A 24,226-nucleotide genomic window follows, 5' to 3' on the forward strand; every position below is an offset into this window, starting at 1 on the left:
CGTATAGAGGATCATTTATAGGATTGAAAGGGTGAGATTTAATTTCCCTTTGTAATGATATGTATTTTACTCCTTATTTGTATGTGCTATCTGCAAAGTGAAAACTACACTCTTTCCATTTCACACCAACATTTGTAGAGATAGATATAGATACATGCATACATACGTATATATAATTCTAAGTAAATACGGCGAACATTTTTTAACTTTCTCTGTATCATTAATAACAAAACAGCTCACAATTAAAGCATTTATGTCTATATATTGATTTAAGTCTTTTCTGATACAGAAGACTTCTATAAAATGAATTTATTTTTCTTTATTTTAGAGGGCACTATAGAGTAGCTATGTTAATATAGCAGCATCAGAAATAAAGTACTCAACCTAATGGTGACCAGACGTGTTCGGGAACACAAGACATCAAGTTAATAACCTCCTTCATTTATGCACCACCAACTACTTATTCAGAGTCAACTCTGTTTTGGGTACAATGACAGATAACCAAGATGGATCTGTCCACAAGACATCTGAAATATAATGACAGCAATTCCCTCTTTGAAATAGAACAAAGCCAACATATTTTTTAAATGCTCAGCAGAACAGAGCTACCAAATATGAGAAGTAACATCTGCAAGTAAGGAGTAATAATCCTTGAATGATATAAACAGTTCTGATACCACAAGACGGAAACAAAAGTGTAACCGTGATGGGCAAGCAGTGATGAGCTAGTAGGGAGCTGCACCAAGCTTTAGTTCCCCTTCATTTAAATGTGGTGGCAGGTGGGAGAACACATTATTATGGATGCTCAGAGCATCCATAGGTAACCTAATTTTCCATTCTTAAAATTGAATTAAAAGATATGAGGGCTATATTTTTTACCAACTCTTCCATATTTCTGGTTCTCAAAAGTAATTTATCCAGGCAAATAGGAAGAAACGCAATGCAACAGAACATTGTTTCTTGATGCTTCTTATCAACAGTTACATCTAAGGAAAATTATAGAATAAATTAAGGCAGAACTTAAGGTGACTTAAGGAACTTAGCTGTGGTCCAGTAGATACAAACAAAGAATGTACAGTTGTCTTTTAGGGATCTCTTTCCGATTTACATAATATTTCATGCAGGAGTTATCAAGAATTAGATTAATTGGTCCATGATACATACAAGTATTGCTAAAGACTGGAATGATAGCTACCATTCAGCTCTAAGCTATATGACCCAAGAAGAATGGTAACGACTCTGTGATTCACATCTGTAAAAAGTAAGAAGCTTAGACCAAATAGTTACAGTTTCTTTCGGCAATAAGAATCTAAGGAAAATTACTGTTTGTTATTATTTTTGTTCAAAAGCCAACTTTTGTTTACTTTTCAGGAGATAAGTGTGTATACATATACTTGGAAAGCATGTGTATTATAATTATAATAATACACAACTTGTCAATCTCTAAAGGGTTAATTGGCCACTAAATGGTGCCTTTCAGTTCAAAGGTGGCTCTGATGACAAAGGTACGTAGGAAAACCCATTCCTTTATTTTTGCTTCAAATGGAAATGCATTGGTCCATAGATCTAGGAGATCTTCTTAAAGTCTGAAGAACATTGCTACTAGCGAATGAACCTTAGATGCCTTCATATGCTCGCAGTCCACACTGCTGCCACTCCTCCCACTGAGTGCCCCAGATCAGCTGGTGCATCCTGGTGCCCATAAGCCCTAGGACATTCTATGACAAATGACCCAAAGTCCAATTATGCAGAAGGGACTCAGTGCATATCAAATGTCTTAAATTCCACTGTCCAAAAGGGAAGCATTTCAATCATATGGACTTACTCTGCATTTAACCTTCTGACTGCTTGCTAAAGACTACAGGAAACATGGAAACATTTACAAGGCTACTAAGGTGACATTTAGCTTTCTAACCCAGCAATCAGTTTTTACCACAAGAGTTTGCTTTAGCAAGATTTCAGGAAAATTGACCTTAATGTTATCTCTTACATTATTTGGAGCTTTTATTCGAAATGCTGTCCCACATACAAATGCCTGACGATACCTCTTTGATGAATTCAGTCTGTAATTTTCATTTAACTGATAGAAAAATGGGTTTTGACCTATTCCAAAGATGAATATTTCACATCTTTCCTATTTGCTGCCCTCCGTTAGAGACCCTATTAAACTATTCCTAGGAAATTACATTGTTTGACTTTCCTATGCCTCCTTTGTGATATCTGGGTTTTTGGTACACATTGCTGTTAAGTAAAATATGACCTGATTTGAATATTAATACCCTCTTGCTCTTCCTTAGGTTTTTGGTATTAAAATAATACAACTATCCAAGGTGGATTTATTCCAAACACGTAAAATTAACAGGAATTAAGTAAAATCATAAAGTCAGCCCTGTGAGATTTCAAGTAACTGTTTTTCTGGCTATTCTTCGTATTAATAATACTCATTGCAGGTAGTAAATTTCCTCCCTCAGAAAATCTGTTCATAAAATGTCATTCTCTTCACCTACTGCTTCTTCACATACACATGAGTCCTGTGGGGCATTATGTCTGTGCCTATGCTCTGCTTTCAAGTGAGCTCTTCTCACTTACATAACCAAGGGCTGATCAACCGTAAAGACTGTTTGTTTTTTTCTTTTTCCCCCCTTCTTTTTTTTTGACAGTTATTGGAGCTTGAAATGGGAGAGAAGAATCTGAAAGAAATGCTTTCAGATGTGGACACAAGGAGGCTTCTCTCGCTCCTATGCACATACTTCTGGCCAGTGTAAACTATAACAGACTCAAATATTAAACATTTGGCTTACAGTATTGATATTCTCACTTCACAAAAACAACTCCCGAAATATGTGGTTAGTCAATAACAAGCTTTTTCTTAAGGTATAACTATTAATAAATTGGAACAAGATGCAAACGCAAACCTAGGCGACCCTTCATGGATTAACTCTATTATTCTCCTGATAAACCAGTTTTTAGTCCTTAAGGGAGGGAGGGCTTAGTTGGTCATTAATGCCTTTCATTGCATTTCTGGAGGTAATTACCTTCACTAGGATTTTGCCTTTCAAACTCTGAGGGCTTGGAAGCTGTTTGGTCTCTCCTGTGTCTACAGATGACAGATCCAGCTTGTCTCCAAATATTCCTTTCAGGTACTGAGCAATCTTCCTCTGTTGCTGGACACTGCAGTGATTCTCAATGGACAGTATGACCGGGAACCTAAGAGGATAGCGACATATTCTAAAGGCATCAAGTATAGGCAACTCACAGGGGTGTTTGAAAATCACTCTATATATTCACTATGCTCTTATAGTCCTAATGACAGTATTTGTGAAAGCAGTACTGACTAAAATGAGAAAGATGAAAGGAGCAGTTTTTAAGAAACTCCTCTAACCAAATATATTTTGCCAGGCATGATGGCTGAGCAGAATACCCATCATGTGGGATGCCCTCATTTAATATTTTGCTTTTAAAAAAGGTACATACATTATGTCTCTTTTAAAAGAAAAAGAGAGAAAATTTTAAGAGAGATAAGCCTAAATAAAAAAACTCATATAATGTAATTTTGTCTTATCTATTCAAAAATCTAAAGGAGGAAAGAACATATAATCTTCAATAAATGGTGCTGAGAAAAACTGAACAGCAACATGCAGAAGAATGAAACTGGACCACTTTGTTATAGTACACCCAAAAATAAACTCAAAATGGATTAAAGATCTAAATGTGAGACCTCAGACTACAAAAATCCTAGAAGAGAACACAGGCAGCAATTTTTCTGACATCACCCATATCAACATTTTTCTAGATAGGTCTCCAAAGGCAAAGGAAATAAAAGTAAAAATAAACAATTAGAACGACATCAAAATAAAAAGCTTTTCTGCATGAAAGAAACCATCAACAAACAAAACAAAAAGGTATCCTACGCTAAATGGGAGAAGATGTTTGCAAATGATATATCCAAAAAGGAGTTAATAACCAAAATATAAAAACACCAATCCCCCAAAAATCCAATTAAAAATGGGCAAAGGACCTGAATAGACATTTTTCCCAAAAAAAAGATGTAAGATGGCCAACAAACACATAAAAAGATGCTCAACATCACTCGTCATCAGGAAAATGCACATCAAAACTACATAAGATATCATCTTAACATCTGTCAGAATGGCTAAAATCAAAAACACAAGAAATAACAAGTGTCGATACAGAGGTATATGCAGTTGGTGGGAATGTAAGCTGGTACAGCCACTGTGCACAACAGTATGAAGATTCAAAAAAATAAAAATAGAAATATCATATGATCTAATAATTCCACTACAGGCCTTCACCCCCCAAAACCCCAAAACACTAATTTGAAAACACACACACCCGTATGTTATTGTAGCATTATTTACAATAGCCAATATATGGAAGCAACCTAAGTGTCCACTGATAGACAGATGGAACAGGAAGATGTGGTATACACACACACACACACACACACAAGCACGCACGCACGCACACACACTAGAATATTACACAGACATAACAAAGGATGAGGTTGTGCCATTTGCAATAACATGGATGGACCTAAAGGATATTATGCTAAGTGAAATAAGACTGAGAAAGGCAAATTCCAAACGATTTCACTCATATATGGAACCTAAGAAAAAAAAGCACAAATGAATAAACAAACAAAAAGCAGAATCAGGCCTATAAATACAGAGAACAAAGTGATGGTAGCTAGAGGGGAGGAGGGCGAGGGGTTGGGCAACATGGACAAAGGGTAGTGGGAGATGCATGCTTCCAGTTATGAATTGAGTAAGTCATGGGAATAAAAGGCACAATAAAAGGAACACAGTCAATGATATTGTAATAATGTTGTATGGTGACGTTGGTAGCTACACTTGTGGTGAGCATAGCATAATGTGTAAACTTGTCCAATCACCGTGTTGTACACCTGAAATTAATGTAACATTGTGTGTCAACTATACTAAAAAAAAATAAACTTCAGTATGAAAACTTAAATAAATTCAATTTTCAAAAAAAGTCTATAAGCGTCTAAGAGACCACAGTGTATCATTATGTGCTGACATTTATTCTAAAAATATATTATCAGCCCCCAGTTTGAAAACTACTATTGAGGATAAAATATCATAATGGAATTTTGTGATTTATAGCATCCTATGCCAAGCATTTTAAAATCATTTGTATAAAATTATATACTAGTCTTTACTTTCAGAAAGGAAAAAAAGTCAAGCATTCACTCCCCACAAGCCCTCAGATTTCTGTGCAGAGTATGTGAAACCCAAGCAGACTGATTACCAAAGACAGCCTGGGGAGCTGGTGGCCAAGGCAGCTTGGCCTTGTGGTTGTTTTTTCTACTTTTCTATCACATATCTTCTGAAGTAATAGGCAATATGTATTTTTCAGAGTACAAAAACCAATATTTAAATTGGCTAATACATCTATGTAGAGAAAAACAATTTATTTCTGGGCTTGTCTGACAATAGCACATGCTCCACAGAAAGGGTTATGACCTCCTGAAACTACATTCTTTCCCCATTAGTAAAACCTGATGCCAAAGGTACTATTGGAGATGAACCTTTGTGACTGGAGTGGGTTATCTTGCTATAATCTGTTTGCTCTTGCAACCACATAGGTTTTATCCCAGAGTGTTAGAGAGAAAAAGAACAACAAACTAGCAAGAGATTGTCTATGCAATCACATCAAGGGGTTCTAACAACGAAGTTTTAAATTAGCAATCTGTTTGGGGCCCCGAGTGGCTCAGTTGGTTAAGTATCTGACTCTTGATTTTGGCTCGGGTCACGATCTCATGGTTCATGGGTTCGAGCCCTGCATCGGGCTCTGTACTGACAGTGCAAGCCTACTTAAGATTCGCTCTCTCTCTCTAAATAAATAAACTTAAAAAATAAGTAAATAAATTATTAATCTGTTTATAAAAAGCCTATTAGTGTTTAATGATGCTAAACATAAAGCAGTGCTTCTCAACAGGGGAGGGGGGAGACTGTACGGCACCCTTCCCAGACAGATAATTTGTCAACATCTGAAGACATTTTTGGTGGTCACAATATGAGGGAGGGAAGGAGTTCTACTGACATTTAGTGTCTAGAAGCCAAGGATGCTGCTAACTATCTTACAAAAAACAAGACAGTTCCCCATGACAAGGAATTACATGGTCCAAAATGCCAATAGTGCCAAGGTTGAGAAATCCTGGTATAAGGAAGGCCTAAGAAAGGAAAGAAAAAGACTGAACTTTCAAAATGTGCTCAACAAGCATAGTAACTTTTAATGTGAAGTGCTTTTCTAAGTATTCCCAAACTTGAAGCACTGTCAAGTTATCAAAGGGTCCTCCAAGGTAGCACATCTTTTCAACACCTAACTTCACATTTTGGAAAATAATGGCAAAATCACTTCATCAACTTCGCTAAATCTAGTAGCAATCAAGGTAGAAGAGACCCATCAGAATTCAGTACTTGGGATTCTTCCATATAGCAGATACCATAAACTAAACCTGCCATGCAGCAAGTGTCTCTCATTAAAACGCATTTTTAACCTCATGGTTAATAAATAAGAAGACCAAATATTAAAAATTCTCAAGGCCACTAAATTCTATAAAATTGATTTTATGCAACTGTAATTTTCTTTTTATTCAAAAATCATTTCTTAGCTTTATGGTATATTGCAGGCATCTGCTAGGCAATAAAGAATGAATAAGACAGGGGCGCCTGGGTGGCTCAGTCAGTTGAGTGTCCGACTTTGGCTCAGGTCATGATCTCCTGGTTTGTGGGTTCGAACTCCGCGTCAGGCTCTGTGCTGACAGCTCAGAGCCTGGAGCCTGCTTCGGATTCTGTGTATCCTTCTCTCTCTGCCCCTCCCCAACTTGTGCTCTGTCTATGTCTTTCAAAAAATAAATAAATGTAAAAAAAATTTTTTTAATAAAAATAACCATTAAAAAATCTTTAAAAGAATAAAAAAGAATGAATAAGACAGAGCCCCATATTTTCAATGAGGTCTTGGTCTTAAAGACTCAAAAGAAGGAAGGAAGCCAACAATTGTAAGAGGGTGCTGTATAGATATAACAGAAATATGCTCAGAATGCTAAGAGCAGGGAAAGGAGCATTTAAATCAGATAGTGTAACAGTAAGTTTGCCAGAGGGACAATGTTTAAGCAGTCTTGTAGAATGAATAAGAATTAGACACGTGGAGTAATGAGGAAGAGTGTGCCGGGCAGAGGGAACAGCATATGCAAGGTAGGGAGATGTGAAAGAACTGGGGTCACCAGAGGATCTGAAAGACAAAGGAAGAACCCTCCATCTCTGTGGAGCATTGGTGGAAGAAGACCCTGGAAGAGAAAGAAGAGGCCAAACCTTAAAGGGCACATAAGACATGACTGTGTACTACAGGGAGCTTTTGAAGGACTTTAAGAATACAACATCATGCTTATAGTTTCAGAAAGGAAAACACTGCACCAGTGAGGACAATGGCCCAAAGAGAAATGAAGAGAAGGCAATGGAGTCAAAAGATAATTTAGAAAGTATAACTGACAAGAATTGGCTGAATTTAGAATGACTTAGTTTTTGGCTAAAGACACTGACTAGGTAAGTGCTACTCCTAACTAAAAGGAAATAAAGAGGGGCGCCTGGGTGGCACAATTGGTTAAGTGTCCAACTTTGGCTCAGGTCATGATCTCACGGTTTATGGGTTCAAGCCATGCATTGGGCTCTGCGCTGACAGTTCAGAGCCTGGAGCCTGCTTCGTACTCTGTGCTTCCCTCTCTCTCTGCTCCTCTCCTGCTCTCTTTCTCTCTCTCTCTCTCTCAAAAATAAATAAACATTAAAAAAATTGGAAGGAAACAGAGCAAGAGAAGGTTCAGCAGAATGAAATGCTGACTTTGGCTTGAGATGTGAGCTCCATGGTGGTAGGAGTCATCTCTTTTGTTCAGGGTCGTGCCTCTCTGCACCTGTTACAGTATGCCTGACTTAGAGTAGGCACCATTAAATATCTGAATAAATAATGACATTTGTTGATTCTGAGGTATGTATGGGACACTCAGATGAATTTTTACTAAGAATTTTGCTACACACCTCTGAAACACAGGTAAAAGTTCTGGACATATAATTAAACAACCCAAAAGGAGAACAATGGCAACAACTTAAGAAATAGTGACTAAAGGAATGAGGAAATGGAATAGAAGACCATAGGCCAAACAAACAAAACCAAGAGAGAAGCAATGACAGCATAGAGGAGAATGTTATAATAGAAGCCCCCAAAAAGCAAGTATTGAGGAGAAAAGAGTCACCATTATCCAATGCCAAGGAGGAGTCAAGTAACACAAGGATGCTAGACACTTCGGTATGTATAGGACCATCCAGCAAGTCTGAAAACCTAGCTGTTACTATTTTACTGTATGTTAATATAATATCAACAAACTATTTATCATGTACAGTAACCTGTGTTTCCAAAGTTTACGAACACTCTATAGAAATTTTGAGGTCAGTCTTTGCAAGAACATGCTTCAAGGAAGCAATGTCTTGAGAGAGAATGGAGTACATAATAAATGGAGCATGAGAAAGTACAAACATGGAGCCTTTATTATTTGCTCACAATGTTTTGTTGGCAAGGAGGGAGAGAATGAGGGGAGTAGAAAGGGAGATGAAGACTCAAGGCAAGATTGTGTGGTGTTGTAGTCATGGTACATCAGCCAATGCTCTCTATGCTGGCTTAGCTCCCAACTGTCGCTATACTTACTCATTCTTCACAAAGGCATGCCTGTTGATGGTCTCCACAACATCTCTGAAGAGAATTTTTGAAGTGAGAGTATAACCGTGGTGTACTACTGGCTCTCCATCTGGGCCATCCCAACAGTCAACTGTCAAAAACAGAACTTCACATCAACAACACAAAGTTTCTGGTTTTGCTAATATTGCTGGTAATATCAGACAAACATTATTTTACTATTTGAGATTATGGCCTATTATGATGATGACAAAGATGTCAAACGGAGAGATGGGTGTTCTGGCATATTTATCAGAATAAGGAATTAAAGATAATAAGTTATTTGTTTCTGAGTACTTACAGTTAACAAAGATGTCACATTCACAAGCAGCCCAGCATTTACCAAGAATGCTCATTAGAAATCGATCTAAATCCAATCAAGTGGCCCAAGGGTAGTGATATTTCTTAACAGGTTGCTCCACTAATTTCACTTCTTCCTCTTCAGTTTACTAAGGTCTTTTAAGAAGCTGCAGTGGCCCTCCCAAATCGATAACAGGGTTTTTCATTACTCCTCACTTAAACTCATTAGGTTTCTATTACATTTTCATTTTATTAATTCCACAATAGCTCTAAAATAACACTGACTTCCTAAGTTCAAATCCTCAGGCCCTGCCAAGATTTATATCAACATGGGCAAATGATTTAATCATTTAAAGCCTTGCTTTCCTCACCTATAAAAGAAAATCATGGTAGCATTTGCATCATAAGTTTGAGTGATGACTAAGTATATGTAAAGCTGCTTATAATACTGCATGATACATAGTAATTATGATTGTTATTGATAATACTGTTATTGTTATATGTATAGACAGCTTCACTGGCTCCCAGCTAGAGAAAGACAACCACTTCCTCACCATCTACCCTTAGAGTTTGTCTTCTTTGTTTTACACTCTACCACCAGACTAGATTCTCAAAACAATGGTTTCACCACGTTGTTCCTTTGCTCAGAAGACTACTCAGTGCATAACACAGCATCCAACACATACACAGCTGGTACTCAGTAGACACAGGCTGAATTTATTAATATCCTATAGCTCCTCCTGCCTGCTTAACCCCAAGGTCCTTATCTCTTGTACTACAGACTAGCTAGCCATTCACTCAGTCTGTATCCACTTTCACCCTGGCACACAGCTGGACTACACTGCCCAGCCTTCCCTTGCAGCAGGGTGTGGCCATCGAATTGTGGGCAGAGATTATGTGCACCATTTCCAGGTCTGGTCTGTGAAAACTTTCCCTACAAAGCCATCCAGACTCTCAGCTTCTGCTATCACTGCAGAAGACGTGCTGAAGATGGCATGGCCACAAGATGGAAAGAGCCTAGACCCCTAAATCATTGCTTGAAAGACTCACCTGTAAGGAACACCTATTTTGACTTTACATAAGCAAGAAATAAACTTCCTCTGTTTCAAGGAACAGAGATTTTAGATTTAATTCTTAAAGGAACCACCGTTGCCTTAATTAATATCATAGCTTCTGTCTGACAAAGTGATCTTATTTTCTCTTACCCCTGAACTCACAGACTTGTTCTTCCATTACACACGTTTCCTCACATAGGAAACCTCCATGATTTTGTGTCTTTCATTTAAGGTCAACCAAAATGCCCTCTTTCACTTTCCTTATCTAAATCCCAGTCAAGGCTAAGCTAGGACCCCCCCAAAGAATCCTGCCGGCTCTCATGACATTGCCCTTCCTTGTGGTAGTCTGGTAGCTCTGGTTGCCAGAGCCGAGAGAAATAAAAAATCTAGACATTACTCCTGTGAATTTTCCCAATTTTTAAATATCAGCAATTAATCTAGTTTTTAAATTACAATATGAGCCAAACATTCTCTGGCTAATGGAATGCCAGTTAAAATTCTGACTTTTAATTAGGGCCAGACATTTCATGACTACACCTGTTCTTTATTTTAGTACCTTCCTCATATGTGTGCTTTGTATACTATGTCAGGAGATGCTATGTTTATTTATTCTAATACTTTCAAATTGTTCACCATAACCATAATGTGATTCGATGGTAAATTTTATGTGTCAACTTTGCTAGACTATGGTGCCCACTTATTTGATCAAGTACCAGTCTAGATGTTGCTGTAAAGATATTTGTTAGATGCAATTAACATTTAAATCAATAGATTTTGGGTAAAGTAGATTATGCTCCATGAGGTGGGTGGGCCCCATCAATTAGTTGAAGGTCTGAAGAGTAAAGACTCCCATTTCCTGAAAAAGGAATTCTTCTAAAGACTGTAATGTAAGTCTCCAAACTGCTGGCATGCTATACAGATTTCAGACTAGGAAATCCCCATGATCACGTAAGCGAATTTATTAAAATCATTCTTCCTCTCTCTCATATATAAGAGAGAGATCCCATCAGTTCTGTTCCCTAGTACAGTCACCTATATTACAATTAAACATTGGCTATAAATTATCCTTAGGGGAAAAAATGAAAAAGGTAAAAGGAGAAAAAAATTTTCAAGGTTAACACCATAGGAATATAAAAAACAAATTTTAAGAATAAAGATGCCATTGAGAAGATCAAAGGCTTGGAGATACTAGCATGAAAAACTGTATTATGCCTTTGGGCCTGCAAATGAGGTCAAATGTATCAAAGACATTTTCTAAGAAGAGAAGCTCCATCCATGTTTTGACATGTACTTGATATTCTTTAATTTGTCTTTGGATATGGGTGTGGAAAGAAGGCAGAGATGTTTCAAAGGTACGTAATTTGATTAATTTATACTCTGATTTAGCCCCCTTGTGGAGGAAAGGCGGCATAACGGTTCCTCATAAATGAACTAATACCCTTTCAAAAAGAATGAATGTAGACAAGGCAATGCTATGCCTTATTTGATTGTCATGTACACATAAAAATAGCTCTTAAACCACATGGATCATGAAATAAGGTGCTCTTTTCCTATTATTTATAAACATAGACAGAATATCCATAGTCAAGGACAGCTCTTCTAAAAATGTTCACACTTTAGATCTATTTCATCATCTATCCGGTGAATAAGGATAACCACACTCCCAAATGGTACCAGCATCCTAACATGTGGCAATCATAGCCAAATTCAAATGACAGGGAAGTTTCCTGTAAGAACTAATGCTGTAATGGGAATGCTAGCAAGGTAGAGACCCTCTAACTAATTCCCATGCCCACAAAACTGCCAGTGGCCCATTTTTCAATCACATCACACATTAGAGCCCTCCAAAAGCACTTGGACAAAGAGGTGGTTAGTTCTGCAGCCTAGACGAGCAGCTAAGATGACAGCTTTTCATAATGGAACTTAAAAGTACTCCATCCTGATAGCACTTCCAGAGATAACAGGAAAGGTTGTAAACCAATTATAGCAGTGATGCAACATCAGTTCCATAATGAGAGTGACAATCCCCTGGACAGAACATCCATATTTATTAGGCAACTTGGGCTGAAAATCAAGGGAAGGTAAGGCCATGTAAAAAGTATTCTCAAATTGATTTGCTGACAAGCCCACTTCACCAAAAAAGACTTATTAGTCTTCCCCAATACTCTCTATGTGTCTTTACCAAAGACATTCCTACAGCTGTACTAATGGAGATGGAAAACACAACATTATAAAACTTGAAGCTTGAAAGTGGAGAGATTCTTCAGGTCACAATACCATGAAGAACCTGTCCAGAATCATTATTCTCTACCTTGAAGTGCTATCCTTGGCAAAAGCTGCTTCAGAAAAATGTCTGTGGTAACTGAGATTTTCAATCCATGACCTGCTACACTCTATACATCAGGTTCTTTAAATATTAGCTCCATCTATTTAGGAGTAAAAACAGCTTCATCTGGACCCAAGGTAGATGACATATCACTGGGTATATATACACTGATGTCTCCAGGTCCAAACTTCAGATGCGAACTAAGATCTCGAAAGCACAGCGCTGACAGAAGTTGTTAGGAAAGCACAAAAGATCATGTCATCAAATTCTAAGTCTTTGGGAACATCTAGTTAGACGGTAGTCCTAATCTTGAACCAAGCAAATTCCTTCTTCTCAAGCCAACGTCCCCTCAGTGCTTCACTTCAGTTTTTCTAGCTTTCCTTATGTGACTGATGACTGTCATTTGATCCGTGTTAGGGCTGATCATGCCATTCAAACTTCCTCCTCCAAAAAGCACATAGACGTCCCAGGGAAAAGTGGAGCAGGGGAGTTAAATCAACTTGAGTTAAAACCTCAGGTTGCAAGCTTCCCAGCTATGGAAACTTGAGCCACTTAACCTACTCCAAGATGGGGTATCCTCTTAAGGAGATTATTCTATCCCCCTTAAGGTTGTAAGAATCAAATGAGAATGTATAGAAAGCACTCACTCAGGACCTAACTCACAAAAGGGGCTGAAATCATGGTAGTTCTTTCTTACAGTACATTCAAAGCCAAAGTGATAACCCTAATTTGGAACAGGAAATAGGTCAAGGACAAAGCTGATCAAGTCTCCCAAACAAAGATAATTCTTTTTTTTTTTTTTAAGATTTTTTTTTTTTCCAACGTTTATTTATTTTTGGGACAGAGAGAGACAGAGCATGAACGGGGGGGGGGCCGAGAGAGAGGGAGACACAGAATCGGAAACAGGCTCCAGGCTCTGAGCCATCAGCCCAGAGCCCGACGCGGGGGCTCGAACTCATGGACCGCGAGATCGTGACCTGGCTGAAGTCGGACGCTTAACCGACTGCGCCACCCAGGCGCCCCCCTTTTTTTTTTTTTTAAACAAAGATAATTCTTGTCCTCAACAAAAACCTTCCAGAAATAGTAGTTTGACTTTCACTGTCCACTTACAGATTATTTCAACAGAAATAACTTCAAGTAAACCAAATACAAGGGGAGGAATTTACTGACACGAACTGGTAAGGGAGATATTTGACAGATTGCGTGTCCTTTAAAATTACACCGTAACTGTATATATCCTCAGCTTGTGTGAATATCTGGAGCAGACAAGCTCCTACTAGAAAAGGAGAGCCAAGTAGCTTCTTTCTATTACTTTGGTGAATGGCAGTTAGGAAGAAAGAAGGGACGTACAAGGGAAGGCCCATATTCAATAACATCTACTGCACACAATTTCTAAACATTCTCATTTTAAAATCAAAAGACACTAAAAAAGGCTAAGACTAAAAATCATTTGTACCTTGCTATAAATTGTCTTAATCAGATAACTTTCCTTCTTAATAGGCAAAACTAAGCTGGAGGATTAGATGTTCTAATTCAGTATAAGGAGTTGATCATGGGAACATGGTTGGGCTTGGGTAGGACACTGATTTTTGACTAAAAAAGCAAAAAAGAGAAGACCAGTTACCTGGAGGACCTGAAAAGCAAAATAAATACTGTACGGGACACAGCACTTAACAAAATTGCAAAACTGTCTGGAGTTAACTATCATTTCACGGAGTCACTACAAGTCATTTTCCATACTTGGCCTCCAAGGAAATGTCACCATTTAAAATGATAGGCAACCATCACTGTGAATCCAAAGAGGCTTTTTGCCCAGGGAATCTCTGTGCATGTCAGACATGTAAAACTTCCTGAGTACTGAATGAACAAAAGGTTGAATAATGGCTGAGAGCAGAATGTCATCTCGAGATCTTCTAAAAGGTTTTTCTTTATGTTAATATTTTATAAGCATCTTCATTAGTTGCTTAAGCTACTCGATTGTCAGTCACTCATTGTCAGTAGGTGCTCTCTGCATTGACTGCAAAAATGACATCTCTTAAAGCATAAATTTCCAGAACACTAAATTTGTAGTGGTTCTACCTGCTCTGTATGTAGACAGTTCTTAATGCCTGTCCAGTTTTAAAATGTTAATTGACCCTGATAACATGCCAGAAACTATATGACAAAGGCCCATCTAGTTACTAGTCTTATCACCCTACTGCTTTATTCATTTCCCCTACACTGTTTCACCAGCCCAGGATGTGCTGTTATCTACTGCTAACTCCCAGCACATCCCCACCAAAAAGCGATTCCCCTTTGTTCCATGGAATCTCCATTCCATCAAAACTCCCTTCTATCATCCGACTCTTTTTGGAATTCTCTTTCAACCTCCTCATCTTAACAATCAGCTTACCTTGGAGGACACTACTTTTCTCCACAGATGTTTTTTAGTATAAATCACAGACCAAGAGTCATTCTCTAGGGCTTTTTTTTTTTTAATGTCTAATTTGTTTATTTTTTTTAAATATGAAATTTATTGTCAAATTGGTTTCCATACAACACCCAGTGCTCATCCCAACAGGTGCCCTCCTCAATACCCATCCGCCATCAACCCTCAGTTTGTTCTCAGTTTTTAAGTCTCTTATGTTTTGGCTCCCTCCCTCTCTAACCTCTTCTTTTTTTCCTTCCCCTCCCCCATGGTCTTCTGTTAAGTTTCTCAGGATCCACGTAAGAGTGAAAACATATGGTATCTGTCTTTCTCTGTATGACTTATTTCACTTAGCATAACACTCCAGTTCCATCCACGTTGCTACAAAAGGCCATATTTCATTCTTTCTCATTACCACGTAGTATTCCATTGTATATGTAAACCACAATTTCTTTATCCATTCATCAGTTGATGGACATTTAGGCTCTTTCCATAATTTGGATATTGTTGAAAGTGCTGCCATAAACATTGGGTACAAGTGCCCCTATGCATCAGCAGTCCTGTATCCCTTGGGTAAATTCCTAACAGTGCTATTGCTGGGTCACAGGGTAGATCTATTTTTAATTTTTCTCTAGGCCTTTATTGCTATTTTTAAACCTTTTTTCTCCTACATCCTTTAAGAAAAAAAATCTCCTTACTTTTGAACCTCACTTTATCCAACTCTACCTTTCTGTAATCTTCCAAGTGTCTTTCCTATAGTATTTTTTTCACATTTAAATATCTGGCTTAGTTTTTAATCTCCAACTGTTAATCTTTAAAATTTTTAACATTTAATCTACCTGTCAACATCCTTTGTGAGGTAAAAGTACAGGTGGGCAACTTACTCCATCTTTTTACCTTTGACCTCTCCAATGCTAACAATCCCATCCCCACTCTACTTCATTCATGCCCACCCATGACACACCCTGGATACAGCCGTCACCTGTAACTACGTCCAAAAGCCCGCGCTCTGTGATAACAACTCTCTGCTCTTCTTTTGTGTGTGTGTGATGACAACTTTCCCCATATTTCTATTTCTTGGAGTTTTCTAGTTTCCTTACCTCATTAATGGCCCCTTATTCATTTATTTTCCTTTCTTAGACTCACCGACCTACTGACTACTTACTTAAGAGTGCTCACCAACACCTTGAAGATATTTTATATGACCTAGAAATCTAGAGGCATGGATCAATTTTATAATCTATCTTCACTGCTCCTATATCTAATCTGATGGGAGTGAGGTGGGAAGAATCTAAACATGCAGATCTTGTATAACAGACTGTTTTAAGACTGTTTTTGAAACTAGCTAGGAACTTTCCCAGTTTATCTTGTCAACTCCTCTCCCGTTGTTTGCTGATCTTCTTAAGCCTCCAAGCTAACTTCCACTCACTTTACACTTAGTAGATGATGCTCTCATCCCAGAGAAAAGACAGGCTATCAGACATGAACCCTTTCAAAATCTGGTCCCCTTATCCCATCTAAAAACAAAACCTGTGTCCTCATTTTCTCTTCTTCCAAGTGTCAAAATCTCCCAAACTTGTATCATCCAGTTTTCTTCTACTGCAGAAAAAGGCCAAGTGACTAACCCATAGCAGATTAGCTACCCCCAACTTCTCACTAACATGTCACCAAAACTATCTATCAAAAGACACCAGAGGCACCTGGGTGGCTCAGCTGGTTGAGCATCCAACATCAGCTCAGGACGTGATCTCACAGTTTGTGAGTTCTAGCCCCATATCAGGCTTGCTGCTATCAGCCCAGAGCCCGCTTTGGATATTCTTTTCCCTTCTCTCTCTGTCCCTCCCCTAATCCTGCTCCTACCCTCACTCTCAAAAATAAATAAAACATTAAAAAAAAATTTTTTTAAGACACCAATAACCTCCTAGCTGTTAAATGCAACCAGATTGGATAATTAAATTTTACCTTATTTTACTTTTCTGTTGCATGGGAAATTTATGACCATTTCAACCCTTAGGACCCAGTGACCATTCTAAGTTAATCCCCATTGGTTACCCTTGCTCTTCCTACATCTAAATGCTGGATCACTTCACTACTCAGGCCTCATTCACTTGTCCACTCGTCTCTGTAAGTGATCTTGTACACTTTCATGATCTTAAATATCACATACAAAACTCAGAATTATGGAGTGCCTGGGTGGCTCAGTCAGTTGAGTGTCCAACTCTAGATTTCAGCTCGGGTCATGATACCAGCATTGTGGGATTGAGACCCATATCAGGCTCCACACCGAGCATGGAGCCTGCTTAAGATTCATTCTCCCTCTCTCTCCCTCTGACCTTCTCCCCAATTCGTGGTCTTGTTCTATAAATAAATAAATACATAAATACATACATACATACATACAGAAATACAGAAATACAAAAGTAAAACACAGAATTAAATTATCTTTATCTTGCCTGGATCTTTCCATTGAGTTCAGATATTATTATCCAACCGACTGATAAAAATGTCCATGTAAATGTTACAAAGTCACTATAAACTCAACTGATGGAAAACTCAACTCGTTAACGCTCTTCTCCCCCAGATTTCCCACATAATGTGAGGGCACCATTCATTTACTACAGCTCTCACCCTCATTCCTTACATCCTTTACTTCTTGCATTGGGTCCTGCTGGGTTTACTTCTTTAATATCTATGCAATTGTCTCTCCAACTCACTCAGTCCAGTGAACCCTTCCTTGGTATCACTGTAATAGCCTTCCTACCATTCTCTTTGCTCTATCTAGCTTCACTCTTCTTCCCTGCCACAAACACATATTCTAAAAAACTTGTCCTCCCACACAGTGACCCAAATGATCCTTCTAAACTGCAAGTCTGATCATATCACCATATGTATGAAAACCTTTCAATGAACCCGTTACCAAAAGCTAGAGCTGAAATTTCTCACTACAGCACTCAAATCCTTTACCTCTTTATGACTGACCCAAGTTTATTTTCCCAGCCTACCTATTTCTCATCACATTTTATTTCACATCTTACTCTTTGTACCAACACTTCTCAATATGTATATGATTTGCCTGGAGGAATTCTCATGTTGTACTACTGTTTTTAATGGCCACCCAGTCTATAAGATTGTCAGCTCCTTGAAGGCAGAAACCATGTCCTATATCTGTGTCCTCACAATCAAGACCCCACAAGAAATTTAATAGATGTTGCTGACTGATGAAATGTCTCAAAAAAAAAAAAAGTTATCCTGAACTATCTTTGTCATTGTTTAAATTAAAAAAAATCTTTCTAGGAAAACTTTCATTTTCATCACAATTTTGTAGCAACTGAAGGTGTGCTTCCTAACTTCTAGTACATCCCTCTCTCTCTCCTCCTGATTGGATAATAAGGAGGATCCAGAGAGCATCATGAGTAAAGAATGACTCTACAATAAGCAGAAAAATGGTTCTGATTAGTGTGAGTACATATTTTAAGTCTCCATCAACACACAGCAGAGCTCAGACAAAGCACAAACCTTCCACACAGCGACAGCCCTCTTGTAGCACCCGTGCATACATGTCCACTTTGGACTGGGAAAGGAGCTGGTCCCCCGTCAGGTACGTGTTGTGAGAGGAAGCGATGTAGTAGTTGCACAGAGGCTGATCCATGTCCTGGTACACTTCATGGTGCAATGGATTAAATATGTCACAAGCAGGACTACGCATGAAGTTCGTGAACCCTTTGGAAGAAAGAGAGAGTAAAGTACTTTAGCTTTCAAAGTGTACTTAACTGACTCCATCAGGGACAACAGAGATCAAAGTATGTTCATGGCAGGGCAGCTGGGTGGCTCAGTTGGTTAAGCGTCCAACTTTGGCTCAGGTCATGATCTCATGGTTCATGAGTTCAGACCCCACGTCAGGCTCTGTGCTCAGAGCCTGGAGCCTGCTTCAGATTCTGTGTCTCCCTCTGTCTTTGCCCCTTCCCCACTCATGCTCTATTTCTCTCTCAAAAAATAAACATTAAAAAATCAGTTCAGGCTCTGTGCTGACAGCTCAGAGCCTAGAGCCTGCTTTGGATTCTGGGTCTCTCTCTCTCTCTCTCTCTCTCTCCCTCTCCCTCTCCCTCTCCCTCTCCCCACTTCACACTCTGTCTCTCTCTTTCTCTGTCAAAAATCAATAAACATTAAAAAAAATTTTTTTAATTAAAGTATGTTTTAATGATTATCTTACTTAATTACACTCAGGACAGGTACTATGAAGAATACTAAGGCAATGAGAGATTTGTTTCAGGTCAAATAGTGTCAAAAACTGAAACATGACTGGGGAATAGCAATGTGAACATAACCTACAGAAAAATAAGTAGGCTTTTCAAGAATTTTGATTGAGTATGAGAGAGGGCATACTCCAAAGCCATTCAATAGCTACTGAACTCAAGCTAGGATTATGCAGCATGATCTAATGGGTTACTGATGCAGTGTTAAAGCAATTTTTACACAAAGTGATACACTGTGCAACCATCAATTTGATAAGTTATTCATTTAAAAAACAGTACTGTTAGTGCCATGGGTGAAGTAATAGGTCAAAAGTTAGGCACAGCCTAAATTGAGAGTGTGGTTATTTGACTTTGAAATTGGTTTGGGAAGATGCTGCTAATAGCTAGCATATTTGTAACTTTAAAATAATGTTTAAAGATTATGCAGAAATACAGACAACAAAGTGATGGTTGCCAGAGGGGAGGGGGATGAGGGGTTGGACAAAATGGGTGAAGGGGAGAGGGAGGTCCAGGCTTCCAGTTATGGAATTAACAAGTCATAGGAATAAAAGCGCAGCTTAAGGATTAGAGTCAATGATATTGTAATAGCGACGTAATAAGACAGACAGTAGCTACACATAGCATAAGCTATACATTTGTAAAATCCCTAAGATATACCCCCAGAACTAGTGTAGCACTGTGTATCAGCTATACTCAAACAAACAATTTTGTAGAAAACCCGATCAGTTTTTCTACAGTTTTTCAAAACATAATACCTAGGTAGAAGAGGCATTCGTTAATACATGAATAAATACTTGAATGACCACAAGTACTTAAGTGGAATGACATTGCAATTTATCAGGTTAAATTGCTTCAAGTCTTCAAGAAACTGTATCAGTATCTGTAAATATCCTCTGAGACTCTGGAGAATTTCTTCATGCCTATCTTTATGACAATAATGTAGAAATCATGTTTAATTCCATTTTGGGGGGCCCACCAAGCAAAACATTCATTTCTTGGTAAAGAAAAGGCCCAAATTAGTTTATCTTCTCTAGGTGTTTTAAAATGGTTCTTAATATATATAAGTTTTAAATTATTCCTTTCTTTTAATTACCCTCCACCGCAGGAAGTAAACATGTGGTACCAAACCTCCTTGTCCACACTGAGCCTGAAACCAGTGTGTGTGTGTGGCGGGGGGAGGGGAGGGCAGGAATCAAAAACAGTTAGATAAACCATGGCTTTGGATGGTCTTGAGGGCAATGGGGGGCCTTAGCTGTCCTTCATTAGATTATTGGTTCTGCCTGAAATTTGTTCTTCTCTTGGGTAGCAGCCTGAAATTTATTTCCCCACGTATTTTAAGTATATATAACTTACACATACATGTAGCTATATTCACATTTATGTGCAAGATCCTTGAAGCTACATTCTAACTATATAACTCTGGGCAAATTACTTAATTTCTTTGAGAGCTTCACTTTCCTCAACTATATAATGAAGTAGTTGTATTACCAAAATTTGTGGCTCCAACAATATCTCCACTGCTACCAACTAGGTAAAAACAAGTTCATTGCCAAGATTTTTAAAGAAACCTGTACTTTCAAAGTCACTAATGTCATAGATTAGTTATTTGAAGACCAAATTTCCTTTTTTGAAATCACCAGGTTGAATCTCTTTCCAAAATTTGCCATTTGAGAGAAGTCCAAATATTTCTTGGCATCTATCACCCACATGGTGGCATCAGGTTGACTTGCTTAGAGTAGAACATGCATATGATCATTGCCAAAGTAAGAGAAATAGCAATATCATGGCATCTGTTTTATAGGAAAATATGTTGTTTTGTGAGTTTTATTTGAATCACCTGTAATCCATGAATATCTCCTGACTTCTTTTACTAAAAATTTTGCTAGAATTTAACTTAGCAAACTGAACTGAAAAATGAGAAATTAAGAAATTAGTTATTTTACCTTCTATGCCAAGAACATTTTTCGTCTTATTTTCTTCTGAAACTTCAAATTTCCTTATGATGTCAAGACAATAGTCTGTTGTCACATTGTTCATCTAAACAAAACAAAACATTAGTAGAGTACCTGCAATTCCATGAGATGTTTTCTTCTATGCTAAAAAGGCACATTGCTTAAGCATTCATGATATAGTGCAAAGTGATTTAATGAGCATTATTTGAGATTACTAGTGTCATAGCAACTTTATCTTTAGAAAATGATCTGAATCTTACCATGTTACCCTTCAGATTTAATCAGTGAAAACATCCCTCCAAGTAATAGACAAATGTATTCCATGAAGCAAAATTAATAAAATTAAATCAATAATCAGTGCAAATCCACTGTTAAAATCTACTTACTATAAGCTAGTAGCTATTTGCAAATTAATGTTTTCTACACAAACACTACAGTTTGCTAATCATAAATACATACAGAAAGAAAATGATCCCCTGACAAAACAGGATGTTCTAGGTAAATCCACTCATGGGTGTACATATCTACAGATCTTTCCACTGAATCACAAGAGCAATCTGCCATGGTGATTCAAGATCACAAAGGTTGGCAAGAGAAAATAAAACCAAAAACCTAGATGAAGCAGCTAGCATAACAAAGTACTCTGGAGTTAGATGGCTTTTGTCCCAATTAGCCATCTCATATTATTTACAGCGGGATCTTGAACGAGTCACTTACCTTCTCTGTGGCTACCTTATAAGGTAGTTGTGAAAATGAAATGCATTACTATTAACGTGTGACATCAAAGAAGCAGTGCATGCTTTTATTATTGAGGCATTCTCAAGGTTGCTGCATGAACACACATACTTAGTGTCACTGGGCAAAGTACACTCTTCAGGAATAATTAATTAAATAGCAACATGAAGGGTGTGATATTTTTTTTTTATTTTTTTTTCAACGTTTATTTATTTTTGGGACAGAGAGAGACAGAGCATGAACGGGGAAGGGGCAGAGAGAGAGGGAGACACAGAATCGGAAACAGGCTCCAGGCTCTGAGCCATCAATCAGCCCAGAGCCCGACGCGGGGCTCGAACTCCCGGACCGCGAGATCGTGACCTGGCTGAAGTCGGACGCTTAACCGACTGCGCCACCCAGGCGCCCCGAAGGGTGTGATATTTTGATCAAAATTCCATTGAGTTCCACAGTCTAACAGTGACATTTAAAAATACTAATGAACAGTGATAGAGAAAACTAATCTTATGAGCCACTTCTCAATATTTCTCAAATATTCTATTATCTCTTAGGTTTGATGCTTATGTTTTAGTGAAATCTCATTTGTCTAAACAGTTTAAAAAATTTTTTTAATATTTATTCATTTTTTTTTGAGAGAGAGCACAAGCAGGGGAGGGGAAGAGAGAAGGGGAGACACACAGAATCCAAAGCAGGCTCCAGGCTCTGAGCTGTCAGCACAGAGCCCGACGCGGGCTTGAACTCATGAAACGCGAGATCATGACCTGGGGTGAAGTTGGACGCCTAACCGACTGAGCCACCCAGGCGCCCCTGTCTAAACAGTTTAAACAGCACTTAAACCTTCTGCAGGGGAACAAAAGCTTTGTTTTGCAGTTTTTTTGTTTTTGGTTTTTTGTTTTGTTTTGTTTTGCTGGCTTGAAATAGCATAGAATGCTTCCCCTCCCCCCCCCCAAACTAGGTGCACAATGGCTGATGCATCCATTGAGCAAATTATACAATCCTTCCTACATTCAGAAGCTTATATTAACAGACAACACCAGAAAATACCACAAAATAAATGAAATCATGATACCTGTAAAAACTCTATTGACCTAGTCAGGCTTTAAGCAGCTCATTAATTTGTCTGCTATATACTATCACGTGCAATCTGAAAAATAAGGAATTTCTCACAAAATTTTATAAAATTGGGGTGCCTGGTTATTTCAGTTGGTTAAGCGTCTGACTTCAGCTCAAGTCATGATCTCACAGTTTGTGGGTTGGAGCCCCGCGCCAGACTCTGTGCTGACAGCCGGAGCCTGAAGCCTGCTTCAGATTCTGTGTCTCCCTCTCTCTCTGTCCCTCCCCTGCTTACTTGTTCTCTCTCTTTCTCTCAAAAATAAATAAGTAAACATTTTAAAAAATTGATAAAAAAAATAAAATAAAATTCACGTGCCATGGGAAGCCTGAGTTTACACTGCAATTATTTGTTTTATGAGGCTGTTTGTTCAGAGATGTAGGGGCCTTGCCCTAGACTTAGGCCTACCAGGAGCCCATGTTTGATGTAACAAACATAAAAAATATCACCCTGGATAAAACTAATTGCAGTTGAGCAGAGAACATGTTATTGGTTCAAGATACAAAGCAGAACATGTTAGCAAAAAGCATCCTATTCGAGAAGTATTCAGTAAATTGATGAAAATATCAGTAGGCATTCTAGGAAGCTCACAATTTTCTGGGCATTATATAACAATAAATGGGAAATAATCCACTTCCTATCAAAATTCAAGTATTAAGGATTAACTCAGTGAAATACAGTAAAACCCCATAATAATGAGAAATGAAATGTACATGTCAATCAGTTTCCCTCCTTCCCCCAACTCCTGGTCTAATTTAAATAACTCCCAATAGCAAAATCCGGCATTTCACAAAACTGAATTTTTCGGACCTTACTTAAAAAGCCATTGTGAAATTCTACTGTATGAAAGAAGGTTCGACATAGGTTAATGCTCTTTACTGTTTCTTTCCCCTTTGTTTTTCTCCCTATACCACATAGCTAATAAGGTGAAACGGAAAAGAACTTCTCCCTACTCTACTCCTATTTCTCATGAAGCTTATCTGAAAGTTCTGTTTGCTATCAGTATCTGAGCCACTTGCTGTTTCTAACATGAAGGACTCTTCTTACTATACCAGGCAAGTGGTGCTAAGACTGCTTTAAAAATCCTGGATTTAATAATGATTCTTTACATTTAAATAATGTAGTCAATGCTGTGCAGTTTATAAAGAGCTTTTACACATAAAATCTTAAATAGTTCTTACAACAGTCTCATAAACTTGGTGTTTTTATTCCCATTTTAAAATATGCAAATCTATGCTAGAAAAGGTTCACTATCTCAAAGTCACAAAACTAACAGGAGGCAAAATCAAGGTTCAAATTTCATTCTTCTGACTTCAAATCCAAAGCC

General features: G+C 38.1%; 1 protein-coding gene across 9 annotated transcripts in view; it reads right to left on the reverse strand.

Moving 5' to 3' along the window:
• Positions 1–24,226, reverse strand: part of PLCH1 (phospholipase C eta 1) — a 223,166-nt gene that overhangs the window by 40,450 nt on the left and 158,490 nt on the right. For all 9 annotated transcript variants that reach the window (XM_040480553.1, XM_040480555.1, XM_040480552.1 and 6 more), the window contains 4 exons: positions 21,048–21,141; positions 18,368–18,571; positions 8,737–8,857; positions 3,036–3,207 (listed from right to left, as the gene is read on the reverse strand). In XM_040480553.1, coding sequence (XP_040336487.1) covers positions 3,036–3,207; positions 8,737–8,857; positions 18,368–18,571; positions 21,048–21,141 — 591 coding nt within the window. The remainder of the gene's footprint in view (positions 1–3,035; positions 3,208–8,736; positions 8,858–18,367; positions 18,572–21,047; positions 21,142–24,226) is intronic.

Source organism: Herpailurus yagouaroundi, unplaced genomic scaffold, assembly GCF_014898765.1.
Source record: "Herpailurus yagouaroundi ecotype Mexico unplaced genomic scaffold, PumYag 159, whole genome shotgun sequence".
NCBI lineage: Eukaryota > Metazoa > Chordata > Mammalia > Carnivora > Felidae > Herpailurus > Herpailurus yagouaroundi.